Raw genomic sequence first — 18,583 nt, 5'->3', positions numbered from 1 at the left:
CACATTTTCTATACTGGAAGTTCTCAGTGGAGAACAGCACTCAGAGGGCAATGTGCTCAGAAAGAACAATCTTTCCTAATTGCATTTTTCTTGAGCGCTGTAAAGTAACTGTTTAGCCTGGCAATCCACAACTCAAGAGCTAAAAGATCAATCTCTCAGAAGCAATAGAAATAGGAATAGCAATCAACTATTCCAGGTCTATGGCCAAGCTTTCATCACCCATACACATCCCAGTCTCTAGAGCAACACCAAAGAACCATAAGCTTTTTTTCCCCACATTCATTCCCTGCGGAATCTCTGGTCTAAAACAGCCCAAACTCTTCTCTAACAAGATTTTCAACAGTAACTTCCCCCACAGGCAGCTGGAAGCCATTCACTCACTCTGATAAATCTCAAACAACAGAAGTCAATTTCCAGCCCCAGGTGCACAATGTTGGCACAACAGCTGTACTCTTCCCAATAAATACTGCCATAAATCAGAATTTCAGAAACCTCCTTTTCAAACATTCTTCGATTCTAAGGCACTAACCCCAAGGAAATATCAAATTATTTAACTATATATAGGGATACTAACTTGTTTTGTCCTTTCATTTGAGCCATCAGACCACCTGACAAGGCCACACTACTGCATAGCTGATACTCCCACAGGAGTTCTAAAATAAATCAGATTTTGCACAAAACCTAGACACTGAAACTTGTTCTTGAACAGTTCTTTAGTATCCTTAGCTCTGCATTTTAAATCCTCATCACCAGGGCAAGTGAGGCAGCCCTGTAACTAAACAAGACCATTTCCAGAGGGAAAATCTTAAAGACAAACCAAATTCTGAGTTTGGACTTTTGAATTAACTACCAAGTCCACAGAAGTTAGCACAGTGAGCAATCTGTACTGTTCTGCACAGTACCAAGTACTGTGCACTGTACTTTTAAATATTTCTGATAAAATGAGAATTTTAAAAAAACCAAAATAAGCAAAAAAACAAAAAAAAAGAAAAAAAAAACCAACCAAAAAACCACCCCCAGAAATAAAATAAGCAAACCAAAAAACTTGCCAAGCGTTCTCTAAGTGAGCAGTTCACACATAAGAGTTTCTACCTTAACATCACTTGTAGTAGACATGTTCAAAGGGAGCCTCCGTGCACATCTTACTTCTCCTTTGTGGTAGGACTGAACTCCTAAGAACCTGGTAAAGGGATTCTCATGGACAGAAATAGGAAGGAGGATTGCAAATACATGTCTCAAAACAGCTGTGGATGAGTAGGTGAAGAAAGAAGCCTGGTAATTGTTTCAACACTGACTCACAATCCAGGTGATCCTAGAAAATACCTCTTTAATATCTGCCAACTGGTAAAAGCACTTCAGAACCCCCAATCTAAAGCTCTTGAGCCCTATACTGCTAAAAGCAGTATAAAATACTATATACAGGTGGCACCATTTTTTGGTAAGAGTTCTATCTAACTGAGCAGCTTCTTGCAGAAAGCAGAGGCTTTCTGGTTGCAAAAGCAGAATCAACCTTTGAGGAGATTGATGTCTCCCTTTGAGATTTCCACTGTAAATGTGCAAATGCTGACAGGTACTGGAAAAGTTTTTGTTCTGCTCTGTATTAGAAAAATAGTAACACGCAGTTGTTTTTCATAAGTGAAAGACTGAGGAAAAGACTAAAGTGATTTCCTGGAATTAAGTCATTAAACACCTCAGCAAGACCTTTAGGTCTGATTTGGGTTCAAAATTCCAGCAGTAGGTTCAGTCTTCTCACCAACTGCAATAACAACCAACTGCACTTTGATCAACAGAGACACAAGCTCATAGAGCCTTGGGTAGAAAAGGCTTTCCTGTTGTAAGGAAAAGGAACAGACTGAAGTTTCATCAAATAACTTCACAGAGGAATATTCTTTGGTCTACCAGAAACAGTGAAAAACGTAGTATCTTCAAATATAGAACTCAATGGAACTGTAGCTAAATGAAATAAAACTTAGAAAATCTACTCAAAAGTACAGCTAGCCTAAAAAGCTTGTCAAGGGTCACTAAAGAATAAAGAGAGACAAGATGCCTGGAATCTGAGAAAAACTTCCATGACTTTTTTTTCAGAATACTTCAGTTGGAGGAGAAAGGTTCCCAAAAGCAGCTGTTGGAGCCTGAGGTACATGACAAGGTCAGGAGACTGGCTTTTCTCTTCCCAGTAAAAGGATAGAAACACACTTCCCACAGAGGATGGGATACTGGGCTGCACAGAATGCCACCATCTCTCAAATCACCCTTAGAGGGAGAGCAAACAGAGAGAAACTCTGGAGGGAGGACGGTAATGGGACAAAAGGAGCCTAAATGTGTGACCAGGCCATTTATCTCTGGTAATGGATGTGACACCAGGTCACACTTACTGAGAAATTAAGGACTCATGGCAAGATGGCAGAGGACATGCTCATGGCAGTTATGTGGGATTACCCTTGACAGAACCTCCCTGACCTGCCCAGCCACTGGACATGGTGAGAAGCTATTGTTGAAGATGGCACTCTCTTCTGGCTCCATGTTATGATGCAATTGCCTTCAATGAACTGAGTCTCCAGTTCATTCACCATTTGAGAGAAATTAATATCTCTGCATGACAAGAGGTCCAACAACCAACCTTTGCCACTGCCATTGATTTATTAGCACTGGGCAAATTACCTGGAATCAGCTCCTTCTCTACCTTCCTCCTCTCAAACTTTCCACACGTTTTGTCTTTGACCCCACAAAAGATTAACAAAGTAAGCATTCCAATGATTGAGTCAAGGTGCAGCAGTAAGAGATGAGATACTTCTCTGTCACAACCCAATCCACTGCATTACTTCAACATTACCAGGAACATCAGGTAAAAATCAGATTTCTCTTTCCCAAAAAATATGAATTCCAGGTGAAATATATGAAAAGATCAGTTATATGGAGAGAGAACACAAAGTCTACTTTCCAAGGAAACAGTGGGAAAGGTTCTTGAACAAACTAGATACAGTAAGGGAAAATGGCTGCTCTCTAACCATAATATATTTGAGTACAAAACTGGGGAAGAGTCAGTGGAGGCTGAAAACTAGATATGTCAAAGAATGGAGCCTTCAAGAGCATCCCTCTAATAACACAGTGGAGATAAAACCTAATTAGCTCCAAATTGTAATTCAATCAGCTTACAAATAGATTTTAAGATACTGCAGCTATTGCCAATAAATGATGGACTTAAAGGGTAGTTCAGTCTTTGTTGTGCTGCACTTCAGTTTGTTGTTCCTTACATGCTGTTTTCAATTACATCTGTCATTCTCAAAGTGTTCCCTTTTTTCATATGAAGTAGTACCTAAAGAGATCAGTGCTACATATCAGTTGCAATATCTAATGGCAGGAAACAAAGCAATACCTAAAATACCTCTCCCCTAGAACCATTTCATGTGACAACATGAGTAAAATTGGTCATCCAGAAAAGTCCATCTATTCAGTCTTGGAAAGATACAGTTATATCATTCTCTTCCCTTTCTCCAGCCACTAAATAACCCTCTTACGTATACTCAAATATTTCTTTACATTGTAGTTCAACCCTGAACTTTCTGGATCTGTATGTTTGACTTCGAAAATACTCTTGTCAGTAGTACCCTTATGTCAACAAGAAATTCTTGTAACTACTTTGTAATACAACATTCACTGGTTTTCCATTCAAATTGTCAATAATTATTTCAAAACTGAAGTCAGATTTCAAATCAGTTAACATGTAATTTTTTAACACATTCACAGGCAGGCACCAGAGAAAGAACTTTCCATCCTCCCAGTTCAGTTTATTCATGTATATGCAAGTTCATGAAAAACAGGAAAACATAAGAGCATCACCAACCTCTTTAGTTTACAGGACAGTGAACACCCTCACAGCACATTGTTTTCTACTCTTCACACCCCAAGAGCATGAGACACTTGTTCTCTCGCCTTTTACTCATCAGCAAGTGATGAGTAACACTGAGTCTCTAGGACTGGGTCATGACAGCCACAAAACCACACCTGGAGCCCTGCTGCTGCTGTCTTTTCAGTATACAAGCTATAGGATGTTGTTCTGTATAGTATATAATTTTCCTCATTAATCAACTCATATCACATTTTTGCCTCATATAATTTTTAAAGGTATTTTAAAGTTAAAATACTAAAAATGAAATATGTTAATGCCTTAAAGGGAAAATTAATTAAATCAGAAAGATAAGATGAACTTACAGTTTGTGATGTCAGGAGGGGCATAACTGTCATTCATGAACATGCTGGTGGGTTTTGCAACCTTCAGATAAACAAAGTCAGATGTGTTTTTTAAGGCAGTCACTGCTTCTTCATGAGTAACTTCTTCTAAGCAAACACTGTTGACCTGAAGAGAAAGCAAACATTCTTAACCCAGAAAAATGTACTATTTTCATAGGACACTCACTGAAGACTGGCATTGAGAGCCTTTATTAGGATTCACGTGCCACAGACATACCTGGTTACATGAAATTATATAAGAGATGCCTTGTTAAGTATGAGAAGGACAAGTATTCCTATCAGAGATTATTATAAACTGTATTGACCACAACATTGTAAAGAAGGCACACGTGACTTTGGGGAGCTTATGGGACAAATAGGACACTCAAAATGTGTAAGTGTGCATGGTTATAGAGTGTTACTGCAAGCATTACAGAGAGAGAAGTTTCTTCTAATAAGAATAAACCCTACATCAACCTGTCATGACATAATTATACTAATTATGTTCTAGACCTTGTAACAGGACAATATATTCTGACATGATGTCAAAAAGCAGGGGTCAAAACTTGAGAAGGTCCCAGAATAACTGATTTACATGCCAAGTAACAAGAACTAGTTCAACTACAAATAGCAACTATTTTAGGCTATAGCTACTAGAGTGAAACACTAGCACTTCCATTAAAAATCCCTTACTGTGAAAGGGAAGAAACTTCTGCAGATAATTCCAGGCAACAAAGGAAATAAAGCTGGCACTGAACCCAAGGGGCTAAAGACACTTTCATCATTTAACTTCATGTGTAAGAACAACCAGGCTTTGCCAGTTGTTAGTTGTAGGGGGAAAACTCTATTCCTTACATCTGTATTCTTTAAGTTTCCTACAAGTTTTCTAAAAGCCTTTTGTTGATATCTTTTTAATAGATTTTAATTCCTACCACTCTTGAAGACTGAAAAGTCATTTTGCAGTATTTGGTAATTGCAGTACAATTGAAACACAGAGACAGAAAGTTACATTCTGCAATGTATGGCTTTGGTTCTCATTTTTCTATCTGGACAAAAAAAATGTGGATTGAATTTCAGGAAATTGAAAGGTTTTTTTACTTTGTGCATAGAAAAATTCAACTTTGAAGCTATTTTAAGCTTTTTAAAAAATAACAATGCCATTCAAAAGCATCACAAACACTGAAATGCAGTATTAAGCAGCAGCTTCACTAAAGGCTGGCTAAAGGCTGGCCAGCCACCAGTACAAGGAGTTCCATTCCATTCTTCTGTTTTCAGAAAAGAAACAATCCCATTGTATATTTGTTTACAATTCTGTCACTCAGACCCCAGAAAAATAATAGCAGGCATCAGAAATAAACATGCTGATTTATACAGGTTCTGCATGGAACATTGGGCTGAGGAATAGATATCAGACTTCCTGATCAGATGGTGTTGAATGATGCAGATTTAATTTTATTACTGATTTCCAGGCAGCTTAACCACAAATTGAATCATGCCCCTATTGAGCCTAAAAGTGAATGACCATTAAAAAAAAATGCAGCTCTTACTTACAGCTAAAAGTTTGTCTCCAATCTGAAGTTTGCCATCTTTATGTGCTGCCCCACCTTCGATGATTTTGGTTACATAAATGCTGTTGTCCCCAGGTATATGCTGATTTCCTACACCACCAGCAATACTGAAACCAAGACCTGCTTGAAGAGAAAGGCAGTACTCAAGAAACCTTTTTTGCAATCATTGGATTTAAATTTTTACATAAATAATAACACTCCTTATATAACACAAATATATATATAATCAGGATCTGGCTGAAGTAATTCTGATGCCTTTTCAAGTGAACTCCATAATTTTCTAGAAAATAAAACTCAAGACATAACACATACACAATTCTGAAAACCAAAAGCTAGATCATTTACTTCATGCTTTGTGAAGGATGGGCACAGCAGAGCTATAAGCATCACCATGCTATAGCATCTATATATTTATAGCCATATTGCTGAGTAATTAATTTCCCTGAATTATTTTTAATCTCTCAAACATCCTTACTAGGTAATCCAATTAAGTATTTTACTCCAATTTTAATGTACTTAAAAATTACTAAATATAATCAGAAACATTTTTATCATTTAAAAGAAAACTTGGCATTCTACAAGACCAGTTTCAATTCTATCCTTCTCATGAAACAGAAACTTCAGATTTCCAATGTACCTTTGGGGCCTTTCACAAGTTTGATTTCCACTATTTTTTCTGTGACTGGTTTTCTTCTTTTGACGTACAATCGTACAATTGATCCCGCTTCTTTCAATGCTTCCACTGCTTTGCTGTGTGTCACATCCCGAACATCCACCTCATTTACTCGCAGGATACAATCGTTAACCCTGGAGACAGCAACAGTCATGGTCAGCTGTTGTGTTACAGCAGAGTGCACACATCAGGAGCCTGATATTTTATCTATAATACACTAACATACATGTTAATGCATTAAAATACAGAGATTTATTTCCAAAATTCTAATCATTCAAGACAATGCTCTAAAATTAATTATTAGTGCTTAAAAATAAATCAAGGATCACTGGAAAACATTTAAGAGGACTATTTAATTCATGGTTGAAGAGGGCACCTTATTATATGTATCTTGTTTTGACAGTGTTTTGAACAGATGTTTGAAAAAATTACCTTTTGTTTACAGCTATAAAACAGAATTTAAAAAGTCAAAACCTAGAAGGCACACAATGAAAACACACTAGTTTTAAGCCATGCTATGAACAAGTCAATCTTGCTTTTCACAAGCAGTTTAAGTGCTGGCCTTCCAGTCCATTTAACATGTTGCTGCAGTAACACTGAGCCCTCATTACACTGAGTGCAATGCCAGGCCCACCTGTCACCGTGTCCTGCCAGATGTACCTCTGGCAATGGCCAACAAGCTAAAACGAAGCCTTGAACTAAGCTCATTAGGACTAAAACCCATGGTACATCAGGTATTCGCACATGAAACAATGGGGCAAGTTCTTGGCAGCACAAGAGGGGAAAAAATAGTCCTACAATCAATGTGGACGGCTATCTTTGAAAAATTAAGACACTGAATTATTACCAAGCATAAAAAAGGGTTGTTAATAAACTCAACTGCCTTGTGGATCAGAAAATCCACATATGGATAACCAAGAGTTACCCATCCTATTTGTCTAAGCTTTTTCTTGAATTAAGGACTATGAAACATATGGCATAATAAATTTATACCATAGAATAGAAAAATTTCACTTAATTTTCCTTAACTGCAGATATTATTAGTTTGGGAGACACATACTGATCCACTCAAACATTCTTCATTATTTACAAAACACTTCTGTAAGGAAAACCTATTTAACATTGAATGCAGGAGGATAAAACTATGAAAAGTAACAGAAAATTTTCTATCCACTTTTTAAAATACAATAACAGCACTTAGTAACCCAAGACAGAAATTCATCCTACCGTAATCTTCCATCCTGTGCAGCTGCACCCCCAGCTATAATTTTGGTAATGAAAATACTTGCATCATCCCCAATATGTGGGTTGTCTGTACCACCTGCAATGCTAAAGCCAAGTCCTGAATTTCCCTGAAGATAGAGGAAAAAAAAAACACTTATTTTTGGGGGAAAAGTATTCTGATGTATTTGATATACTATAGAATCAAATCTACATAATTTTCACTGAGAACAAAAATACTCAAAGACAGTTTAAGCAGTATGCTACATATAGAACTTCCTTCTATGAAAATAAGTACAATTACATCTTGCATACATGTAAGGAGAACATAAGTCCTTGTATAACTATAAGAGACAGTTCCAGCCCCACAGCTTTCTCATTGAACTTGATAAACTACATAAAATCTTCTATCTCTAATGTGCTAGATATTTCAGATTACTCATACAAATATTTGCTCCACATTAAATCATTAGTGAAACATTATTTTTCCCAGAGAAAAGCCTTTAAATAGCTTGTGTCCCACCTCAAATATATTTCCACAGATGCAGAGATTCAGACTGACATTTTTCTCTTCAAGGATTGCTTGCCCTTACCATCAACTGCAAGACCTCTTCACCCTCTCAGTAACCACCAGAACTGCACAGGTATTAGATAAAACAATTTCTTTCTGTCTTTTTGTTAACAGTGCACCTCAAGTGAACAGAGCTAGATCTCAACGTAGAAAACCTAACAAAGAAATGCACGTGACAAGGTGTCACTTGTAATCTCAATATAAAACTTAATAGTATATAAGTAAAAGCCTATGAAAACAATAGCAATACAGGAGATTAAATCAGAATCTGTGTTGTTAGTCTCTACGAGTCTAGGTAGCAACATTAAATGTGGGATGTCTTAGAAGAGATCATTCCCCCATTTTACTCTCAATGGTCAAGGATATTAATAAAAACTTTCAATTCCTGCTTAGCAACTGAATGTGCTTTTTATTAGTAGGTTAAATAATCTACCTGAAATTAAAAAAAAAAAAAAAAAAAATAAGGATTAGTTTGGATTGCTATTTTTCATATTAAAGTATCATAAATTCCATTTCAAACAGAGTACAGAGGACATTTAGCATGTTACCCTTTCAAGAGTAATTTCTTCATACTCGTAATCTGCATCGGTGCCATTGACCTATAAAAAAAAGAGAAGTGAGACTTACAGAGAATTCTACACTTTACACAACCCATTTTGCTTGGCTGGACGTTCGCTCCCATCAAATCTCAGCTGATTCACAGTGACCACTGGGCTCAGAGGGGACATGTGATTTTCACACCACTCTATTCATGAATCAGACGATCTTTTTGTACAAGTTTAAAAGTTGCCTGTTCAGAGAGCAGACTGTTCTACACAACTACTGTAGGGCATAGGCCCTCTGCTTCTGATTGCCAGAAAGAAAACGTGCTCTGGGGATCCTCAGTTGTTCCCCAGGCTATACAGCAACCTGAAACTGAGAAAAAAGAAAGAGAATGTGGGGTAGAGAAGAATTTTAAGGAAGAACAGAGCAGCATTTTCCTATTGTTGTTCTACACTGAGCAGAGAAAAATCAAAGATTGATGCTTTATATAACCTTCTTATGAGAAATAGACAAGATCCTTCTAAAGTAATATTTAACAACTGTTTATACTACTACTTATCATGTCACATATATACTAAAGTTCAGCAATTTAAAATAGGGACAACAAGAGAAGAAGAGTTTAGAAGAATACTTTATAAAGCTTGATGAAAAACTGAAATCCTAGAAAGAAACCTTGTCATCCTCTGGTTAGAAAGGATAACCACATTCTCTGCTACCTACAGAAGAAGGAAAGAATCTAATACCAAAAGCAAAAAAATACCAAAAGTAACCAAAATCAATTAAATAACAAATTCTCAATTGTATTTAATATTCAAGAGTAAGTTTTTTTCCAAGGTATCTTGGAACTCAAATTCTTTCTACAGCACTACAGACAACTCTCTATTTCTGGCCTTTTAGAATGAAATATTTAACAAGGTACGAAATAACATTTATACTATTACTTTACAAAGTACCTTGTCTACTCTTAAGATACAGAATATCTGAAAAGACTTCTGTAGTCTTAACACACTAAAGATAAAAAACATATCTAGAAGAAAGTATTTTAAAATCTGACTGCTTTCTAGCAGAGACTTTAAAAAGGGAATTTAATTCACCCCAAATAAAATTAAGATCAAGCTACTTCCTTCCTCCTATGTTTATTTAACATTTTTAAATGCTCTAAAATCTGGCAATGCCATGACTTTTGCAGGCTGTCTAATATCAAGCCCTTTTATCCCTCATTCCCTAATTATATCTCCCCTTATAATAGCAGCCATATCTATTTCACACATAACAGATTATCATCTTTGCAAAGTACCTCAAAAATGATTATGTCCTTAGCAGTTTGTCCAGTGGAAAAGATAGGGTGGTTTTAACACTTGATATTTCTCTATTAAAAAGGGACGAGGTCCTGACCTTCTGACTACATGAAACTGGATCTATTGCTACACCAACACAAAAGAAGGCACTGTGCTCAAGAAGTTTTGATGGTAGCTTAGTCCTTGAGCTATTATCTACAGGAATGACAACATGTGCTAACTGAAGCAGTCATTCAGCATTACAGTACCTGCAAAAGGTTCATGATGATTGATCAGTGTGCAGTGCTCTTTTCTTTTCTTTTTATTAAATAAGTAACAAGGATGATTAATCATTTCCCTATTCATTGCCATTACACAAAACAAAGACAATCCTAATATGTTAAAGCAGTCTCTTATTTCCATGTACAAAGCTCTGTAATCCAATTTAAAATATCATCTAGATAAACAAGAGCAAACAAAAACCTCCACTGTTTTTATCTTCTCCTTTAGCTTAGTTCTATACTCTCTCTTCTTTTGAAAAATTACCTTTGAATTTATTCATCTAACAAACCAAACATTAGCAGAGACAGGAGCAAGGATATATCACATGATAAAAATCACTGAGCTAGTCTATCTTTTCCAAGTTTTAAAGGGATCTCACACCCACTAAGCTAAGTTTTATTTCCAGGGCCTTCCCCTGGATGAAGGACTTTGTATGTAAATGTCGTAATCATGCCTGTCAAATGAGCAGCTCAGCCTCCACATAACTACACTTATTACCTTAATTTTTCAAACAGAACCAACTCATTTTTATGAACATTTATAGGACAAAACCTTAAGTATAGCCACGGCATGCAGAAATGTCTTTATGAGAAGTGCAACAGAAATGGCACATTAAATATTAAAGTATCTGCCTGCACAGTTGAAGAAACAGATTGTTCTCTGAACACTGAACCTCTGGAACCTCAGTTGTGTTTTGCACTGTCATACACTGGTACACATATAAATTCCCACCTGCATTCTGCAACATTTTTTTTTCACAAAACAGCTATTTAAGTAGTTTAAATAACCATCATGAGAGCTGACAAAATCAAGCACCATCAGAGACATAAAATAGGTCTTCTTAAACAACAACAACAGCCGTACCCAACTACATTCAAAAAACATAATTTAAAGTTATAATTGAAAGCAAGTGTAGACTTACATATGTTGAAGTCTCCAAAGAATCTGTATTCACCAGCACTGGAGGGGGATTTGCCTTTAAAAATGAAAGAAAAAAAAAATTCACAACATAAGAAAATGCACTACTGAGGATAATTTTACAGCATTTTACTTGCTGGCTTTCTCAAGGTTCTGTTAAAAGGTAGCCTGACCTCAAGAATCTCAAAACTGACCTTCTAAAACAACTGTTACTATCCGGAACAAATAAAACCACACCATTAGATATTAAATATGATCTCAGAACTTCCTAAGTTCTGTCATTTATTACCTTGTTTTTCAAAAGAAAACCTGAGTCATGCTACCATTTGACACATGCAGTTGCCCCAGTAGTTGTGGTATGATATGCTGAGGTTGTTTTACCACTCACTATCTCAAAACCAATTTTCAGTGGATTTGATTTCCCTTTCTTCCCATCAGGAACAGTGAACCATCCCCTTCACAAACTGCAAAATGGAAACCTGCAGAAATGCAACTTAAGCAAGAAAGTACCTACAAAACTGACTTGCAAAAGCAAACCCACAGCAGACATACATTTGCCCCACAGCAGCATGGGCTTCCATCAGAAGATTGTTAAGGATTAACAAGCACAAGCAGTCAGAGATTATTGCCACAGAAAGCTGAAATAATAGTAGCATTTTTTACAAGCCAGGAACCAGTAGAGTAAGTTTACACTTTTGGTCTCATACACTGAGAATTTTTCTGTGAAAAATTTGGGTTCAGCTATAAGAAAATCCTTAGGAACTGATGGCATTTCTCTGAAATGTTTCCAAATAAACAGATTTCCCAATTATCCACCAACTATCTGCCTTTAAAATAGGCAGCATCTAGCCTGCTCTAGGAACTTAAGCCAAACAGTGTCCAGATACATTCCAGACTCCAAATACTGTTAATTATTAAGTTCAGTGCCTAAACAAAGTTAATCTCCTTATTGCTTTAATGAATCTGAGGGAGTTTTTAATATGTACGAAAATAAATTATCTTTAAAATTAAGACATTCATTTTTTCAATCTCCTAGGTACATGTGTGTGTGGAAATAAATTTAGGGATAGTTTAATAGGCTGCAAAAGAAGCCAGTATTAAACTCATGCAAAGGTAAAGTTAAGACCTGCAAAGACATAAAAATTGTATTAAGCATCTTCTGCATTTTTGTTTCATTATTCTGCATTTTTGTTTCATTACTATGACAGAAACATACTTCTGAAGAAGTTATGATTTTTAAAAGCTCCCAAACTTTGGAAAAGATGACTCAGAAGTGCCTTTCAAAAGGCTGAGATGAATAATCTCCCATCATTAGACAGGAGCCATCAATCTGTTACCAAGTGTCAGAAATTGAGCCTGTGTCATTTAATAAGAACTAAAATCAGGTGGGACCTACACACATTAACAGAGCAGACAATTAAAAGTAAGAGGAAACAAAAAGGATGACACATATGACTGTCAATATGCAATCAAAAGCCTTTTTCCCCCTGCAATTCTCTCAATAGAAGCATTGGCACATTTCATGCAGTAAAGACATTAAGCACTAGTTATTAATGTCACAATAAAAATCTCTGTCAAAACAACACTATCCTTCACAACCATTTTCTGCCACTAAGTTAAATTTCCTTTTCTGCTTCTTATTCGAGTGCAGGTTCTACTAAAATAAGAGTAAATTAAAATTAAGATCCTGTACTAAAAATCCCAATCTATTATTCATCACCATAATTTATTGTTAAGGTTACAATAAACATAGCTAAACCATATGTTTTTATGGTTTTGCTCAGAAGAAAGCAAGGTTTAATTGCTCAGTAATGTTCTTTTCACTCCATTTTGGAATGTATTTTTATTTAATATTAGGATTCTGTAACACCCAATTATATTCAACACACACAGTGCCAGTGAAAGCTGGTTCCCCATGATTTTTTTTTTTGAGGCATACAAGTGTTCTTATTTTCATGTTTAAAAAAAATAAGACAACTACAAGCAAAATTGCTGTTAGTAGGTGAGCTTTGGTGAGCAGTATGTTTGAGATACAGATCAGCCAACCCTTTTGTAAATTAAGTGATTGTTCCTAGCACTCCTATATTTGTCCAAACTCTCCATCAAGCAGCAGCAATTTACCATCTTTTTCAATGATGAATGAAAAAAGTTGTGCCAGGCTTTCCAAAGGTACTATCTGGACATGGTTGCACTGGCCTGTCCACCTCAAATGTTGATGTGGGCAGAATCGCCCTATTAGAAGGGAGTATTTCTAAAACTAATCAAATTTCTGGTCTTCCTGGTAGAAGAAGTACAGGTAAGAGATTCAAATAAACACACATCTACTGGAAATTGCACTATAAAACAGGCAACTGCAAAAAGGTTTGCTAATTATGGATTATGCAAAAAATAAAAACTCAGCAAAGACAAAGATTACCACCTGTTACAAGTTTAGTCAAGTAGCCTAAAAGTAAAAATTAAGAAAAAAACCTGACATCCATTCTACAAAAATTTTCAAGCAATATTCTGGATAGCTTAAGTCCTTTTAAAGTTAATAAATATCTGTCACCAAACGATTCCAAAAATTGACCCATCTTTTCAGAAGGTGTGCACTCATAATTTCAGATTTCTGCACTGAAAGTTACAGTAAAGTTACAAAAAACTAAGAGCAGAATGACAATCTATTTGCAAAAATGTAACTGCTGGCTATCCTGGGTTATTGCATAGCTTGCCATGCTGTGGTCACATATTCCAAATTATGTGGGAGATACTAATATGAACTCATGTTAATATTAACCTTGCCTTCACTCATCTTGACAGGGTTGGGTTTTTCTTTTGGGGGTTATGTGGACATTATGGGACCTAAAGGATGAAGGCTGAGAAGGGAAACATTTTATGAGTCAAATATGTTAGGAATGGACAGGTCAAAAGATCTCTTTTGTATTCTAAATGCCCCCCCAAACACTAATACCAATGAATGGGTAGGGAACATGAGAAACACCATGCAAGTGCAACCAAAGAAAGACATGTATGAAGTATTTATAGGAAATGAGAAAACATTTTCTTTATAAATAAATCAAGCAATAACACTTTAGTATGGGTGAAATGGCTCTCAAGTTATTACGTGCACACAAAATATCCTATTGGTTCTTTCAATTCTTTAGTTTTTTCACAACTTACTCATCACTTTTATATGAAAATATAAATATTTTCATATACTAAAAGCTGTCATAAAATGAACAAAAGTTAGGGTGAAATTCTAGTGTATTCAACAGTTCACCTCAAAACTGAGTGTGCAGTAGCAAAAGCCATATTTCAACAAAGCAACAACACAAATTAAAGAAATAAAAGTTGAACAAGCTTAATAAAACAAAACAGAATAAAAACCTGTGGTATGGTGGATGGGATGGTCTCAGCAGGGACTGGTGGGACAGGGATCACAGGGACAATGGGAGAAGAGGAAGGAACAGCTTCTGTGGGCTAAAAATCACCAACAAAACGTCAAAAATAAGGAAAACTAGAATAACAGTTTAAAACAAACAAGACTCAAATGTAACAGCATAAACAACTATGAACTAGCACATGGATTTGGAGACTAACTCCAGTGCAGACAGTCCCTATGACCCACACTGCTCATGGCAGCACATCCCCAGCGCTGGCGAGGAACCCAAAGCAGCTGCACCTGCCCAGGTGGGTTATATCATACACCAAGGCACTCCCCTTGCAGCACTGACACTTTGGGGTCCAACAAAAAACCTGCTCAGGTCAATGAACAGACTTGGGCTTTTTGTGAGCTGGTTTCACAAGAGAATCCCTTCACCAATATACAGCAGAGTGCAAAAGCAGGGAAATGGGTTGAAGTTAACAGCACTCAACAAAGCTAATATTCCTCTCTGATAAAGAGGAAAAATCAGAAGTACCTTATGGTTTCTAAACTTAGCAAAAATCAAAGAAAACCTTTTAGTCAAATGGGTGGAAGGTGTTAAAACAGATTCAATTTATCTCTCATAGATCTTCACACAGGTTTACCAAACACCTGCAGACTAGGACAATTTTGGTCTTAGGAATCTTCAATAAATTAATAACCAGGGAACCTACTGACACTTAAACTGCACAGGAATAAGATCTCAAACAGCATTTTGAGCAAAACATTGACTCAAATATCTTTGAGATGTTCACATACTGGCTGTCAACAAGCTGTCAGCAACACAAACTGCTGGCAGCTATCATCAACATTACAAGCTGAACAGCAGATCAAAGCTCTTGCAATTTAGATGTTCCAAGACATTCTTGTGATCTTTAAAAATAATGACACATAATGACAAAAGAAAATACTAAATACTGAAAGTGAACAAAAACACCAGAACATAAGAGTATTAAACATTTTAAAAGTTTGAGATATCTTAAAATACAAAGCAGCACACATCAACAGCAGCCACCAAATTAAACAGTGATAGCAAATAATACTATTTGCATTAAGAGTCCAAGAATAGCAACACATATTAAATGTACATATGGTATTTCTACAGGGTTTTTTCAGCTCAAAGTCAATCCTCTCAAAATGAAAGCTGGTGAAAAACACTGCAATTACTGAAAGATGCAAGACAAAATATATTTGGTATATTGAGAGTTAATCCTAATGTCATTAAAGCATTCATACATCTACAGACTAAAGCAGAGTATTTCAAGTGCTTCAAAAGAGGAAGGTGGGGGAGAATCTAAATTGGTCTGGAAAAATATTCATATGCCTTTTGCAAAGGATGCAGGAAATGCTCACTGCAATAAACCTGTAGTACTGAAATAACAACAGTTATTCAGGCCTTCGATGACAGATCAAAGGAAACAGCTCAATCAACCACTTGGCCCCTACCCATGCAAAAAATGAGCCACCCCTTTAAGTCTGTCTTATTCCAAAGTAAGTGGCTTTCTATGTAGGTGCACACTAAAAATACTATTAACCAAAATTTCAGATATACTACATACCAAAATACAACACAACACTAAGGCAGAACAACTAAGCATTAGCTTTACAGTTACACTCCTGCAGTAAGAGAAGGTTAAAACAGAATTGAATTTGTTCTGAGATTCTGACCATTCACTTCCCTGACCTTCCACCTGGCAAAAAGAAAGACCATTTTGTAATGGATTTCCTTATGGGCCAGACAGCCTGCACCCCTCTCTTTGCACCAAATGTCAGCTTTATTTTCCTGCTTCCTTTCTTTCCCCAATTCCTAATTCCTCTCTGTGGATTTCTCATCCCCAAGTGCTTCAAAAACCCTCCCGCAACCAGTTCCAAATTTTACCCTTATTATTTTAAAACTGACTTTGTTCATGGTCCTTTAATTCTTCCAGGGCCCAGTCTCATAAGTTATTAATAATGTATTTTATTCTTATAAGTTATTCATAATTGTATTTTCCCTTTCTACTGTTGGTTTAGGATCTACCGAAGCTTAAAAGCTCCCTGTTCCTCCAAGCACCCTGGCAGTTTTCCTGTACAGCCTACTCCAGTACCATGTGGATGAGACAAGAGGCAACAACACTGGCAACCACTTTCAAAGCATCTGCAAATCCGAATGAAGGCAAGACTGTCTTCACTGGAAGGTTTCATGGAATACATTGAACTGACACAGGCACTGTGGCAATCACAAGGAAGGATAATGAAAGATTTTCAATCATTAGATAAAGAAGATCTAGAACTTCCTTATAGCAAAGAACAATGATTTTAGTTTATTAAGATACACAATCAGTCTGCAAATGGTTATACAATACAGGTGCCTGTGACAGCACCTGAATAAGATCCCAGGGTGTCATCTCAACACTCTGCTGTCCAGGAATTTTCAAGAAACATTTGTAATTTTAGGAATTCTCCAAACATACACTGAAGTATTCTGACAAATAAAAGCTTATTCTCAAAATAACTTTCAATAAAGATGTCTGACTAAAGCATTTAATGATTCTAGTTTAAACAGAATCAAACCAATATAAAATAGAAAGAAACTAGCAGGCCAATTAAAACCCATCTTTTGAATACATATGAACTACAGCATACAATTATGATACATTATTATATCTAGGAATGCATGACTTGAAATATAACTCACTTGAACAGATCTGCCAGCCTAAATAAATGTGCTAACACCTACAGTGAAAAGTCAGTCTGCAACAATACTCTAAAACACTATTAAATATTAGTCTTTAATATTATTAATACTCTACAACAGTGTTAAAAATTACTTGATATTTATCAAATCATAATTATAGACTTTAAAATTCATATTTAAAAAATAATTTAAGTGATACGTTTACAAAACTTAAGATAACAATACCTTTCAGTGATCAACTGAGTGCCTCCAAATCTAACATCACATCCAGATGTTGAGAAAAGTAAGAACACATACATTTTCTTGTTTAACCCACACACAGTAAGTCCTTCAGTGAGGAAATACCAACTAATAGTAAGTAAATCAGAGCACCATACACATCTTCAAGGAGACCAACTAAGCCAGCAAGTCCTGTAACATTGTTCTTAGTAAACAACAAAAAGATACACTTTGGAGAGCAAAAAAATCAAGCAAACTAAGCTTTCCTCACTTTCAAGAAATTACTGTAAACCCCCGTATTGTATAAAGTGCAGCAACCTTCACTGGAAAGAAAACATGAGAGCAACTATTCCTTAGCCAATCTGATTTCAATAATTGCTACTTTGATTTCTAGCAACAAAATACAAAAGAAAAGTAGTAAGAAAGTCATTAAAAACAGCAGGGATAAAACTACAGAAAGAAAACAACGCAACATGTTTTCTATGATTTACAAAAATGCACACCTCCAAGCAGGCAGTGCAACACCTACCTTTCCTAAAGAGCAATTAGAGCACGAGCCATCAGATACCCAACCACTGGCAGCTTTTACTTTCACTGTGCTTTTTGTAGGGCTCTTTTTGACGCTGTCCCGTAGGTTTACAAATTTCCCTCTGTGTTTGGCAGACACTGGCAGCGTGCAGGAACTGAAAGGTGCCCGAGCGCTCGGTGCCCGCTGCGGGTGCCGGAGCAGCTGCTTTGGCTGCAGATGAGCAGTTTCATGTATTTCCATTCTCGGGCTCCTCATTACATCAGAGCGCTTGAGCGTTCCCATCTCACCACCATGAGTACTCATCAAAGTCAAACACTAAGAGTCCTTTTTTGCAAAAAAAAAAAAAAAAAAAACCCAGCCAAAAAACCTCAAAAAACTACCCCAACTGGGGGGAAAAAAAACCCTCACCAGACACCCAACCAAAAACACCCAACAAAAATGTGGAGGGAAAATAAATGAAAATATTTCTTCC

General features: G+C 36.3%; 1 protein-coding gene across 1 annotated transcript in view; it reads right to left on the bottom strand.

The window, feature by feature from the left end:
* The window catches only part of DLG1 (discs large MAGUK scaffold protein 1), a 144,264-nt gene that overhangs the window by 41,647 nt on the left and 84,034 nt on the right, over window positions 1-18,583 (bottom strand). Inside the window, 7 exon segments of the mRNA XM_053986145.1 lie at window positions 4,213-4,357; window positions 5,782-5,918; window positions 6,436-6,605; window positions 7,699-7,823; window positions 8,812-8,862; window positions 11,288-11,341; window positions 14,650-14,742. Of these exon segments, the coding sequence (XP_053842120.1) occupies window positions 4,213-4,357; window positions 5,782-5,918; window positions 6,436-6,605; window positions 7,699-7,823; window positions 8,812-8,862; window positions 11,288-11,341; window positions 14,650-14,742 (775 nt within the window).

Source organism: Vidua macroura, chromosome 10, assembly GCF_024509145.1.
Source record: "Vidua macroura isolate BioBank_ID:100142 chromosome 10, ASM2450914v1, whole genome shotgun sequence".
In the NCBI taxonomy this organism is placed as follows: domain Eukaryota; kingdom Metazoa; phylum Chordata; class Aves; order Passeriformes; family Viduidae; genus Vidua; species Vidua macroura.
The sequence above is the reverse complement of the archived record's forward strand: the minus strand, read 5'-3'. Positions and strand labels throughout refer to the sequence as shown.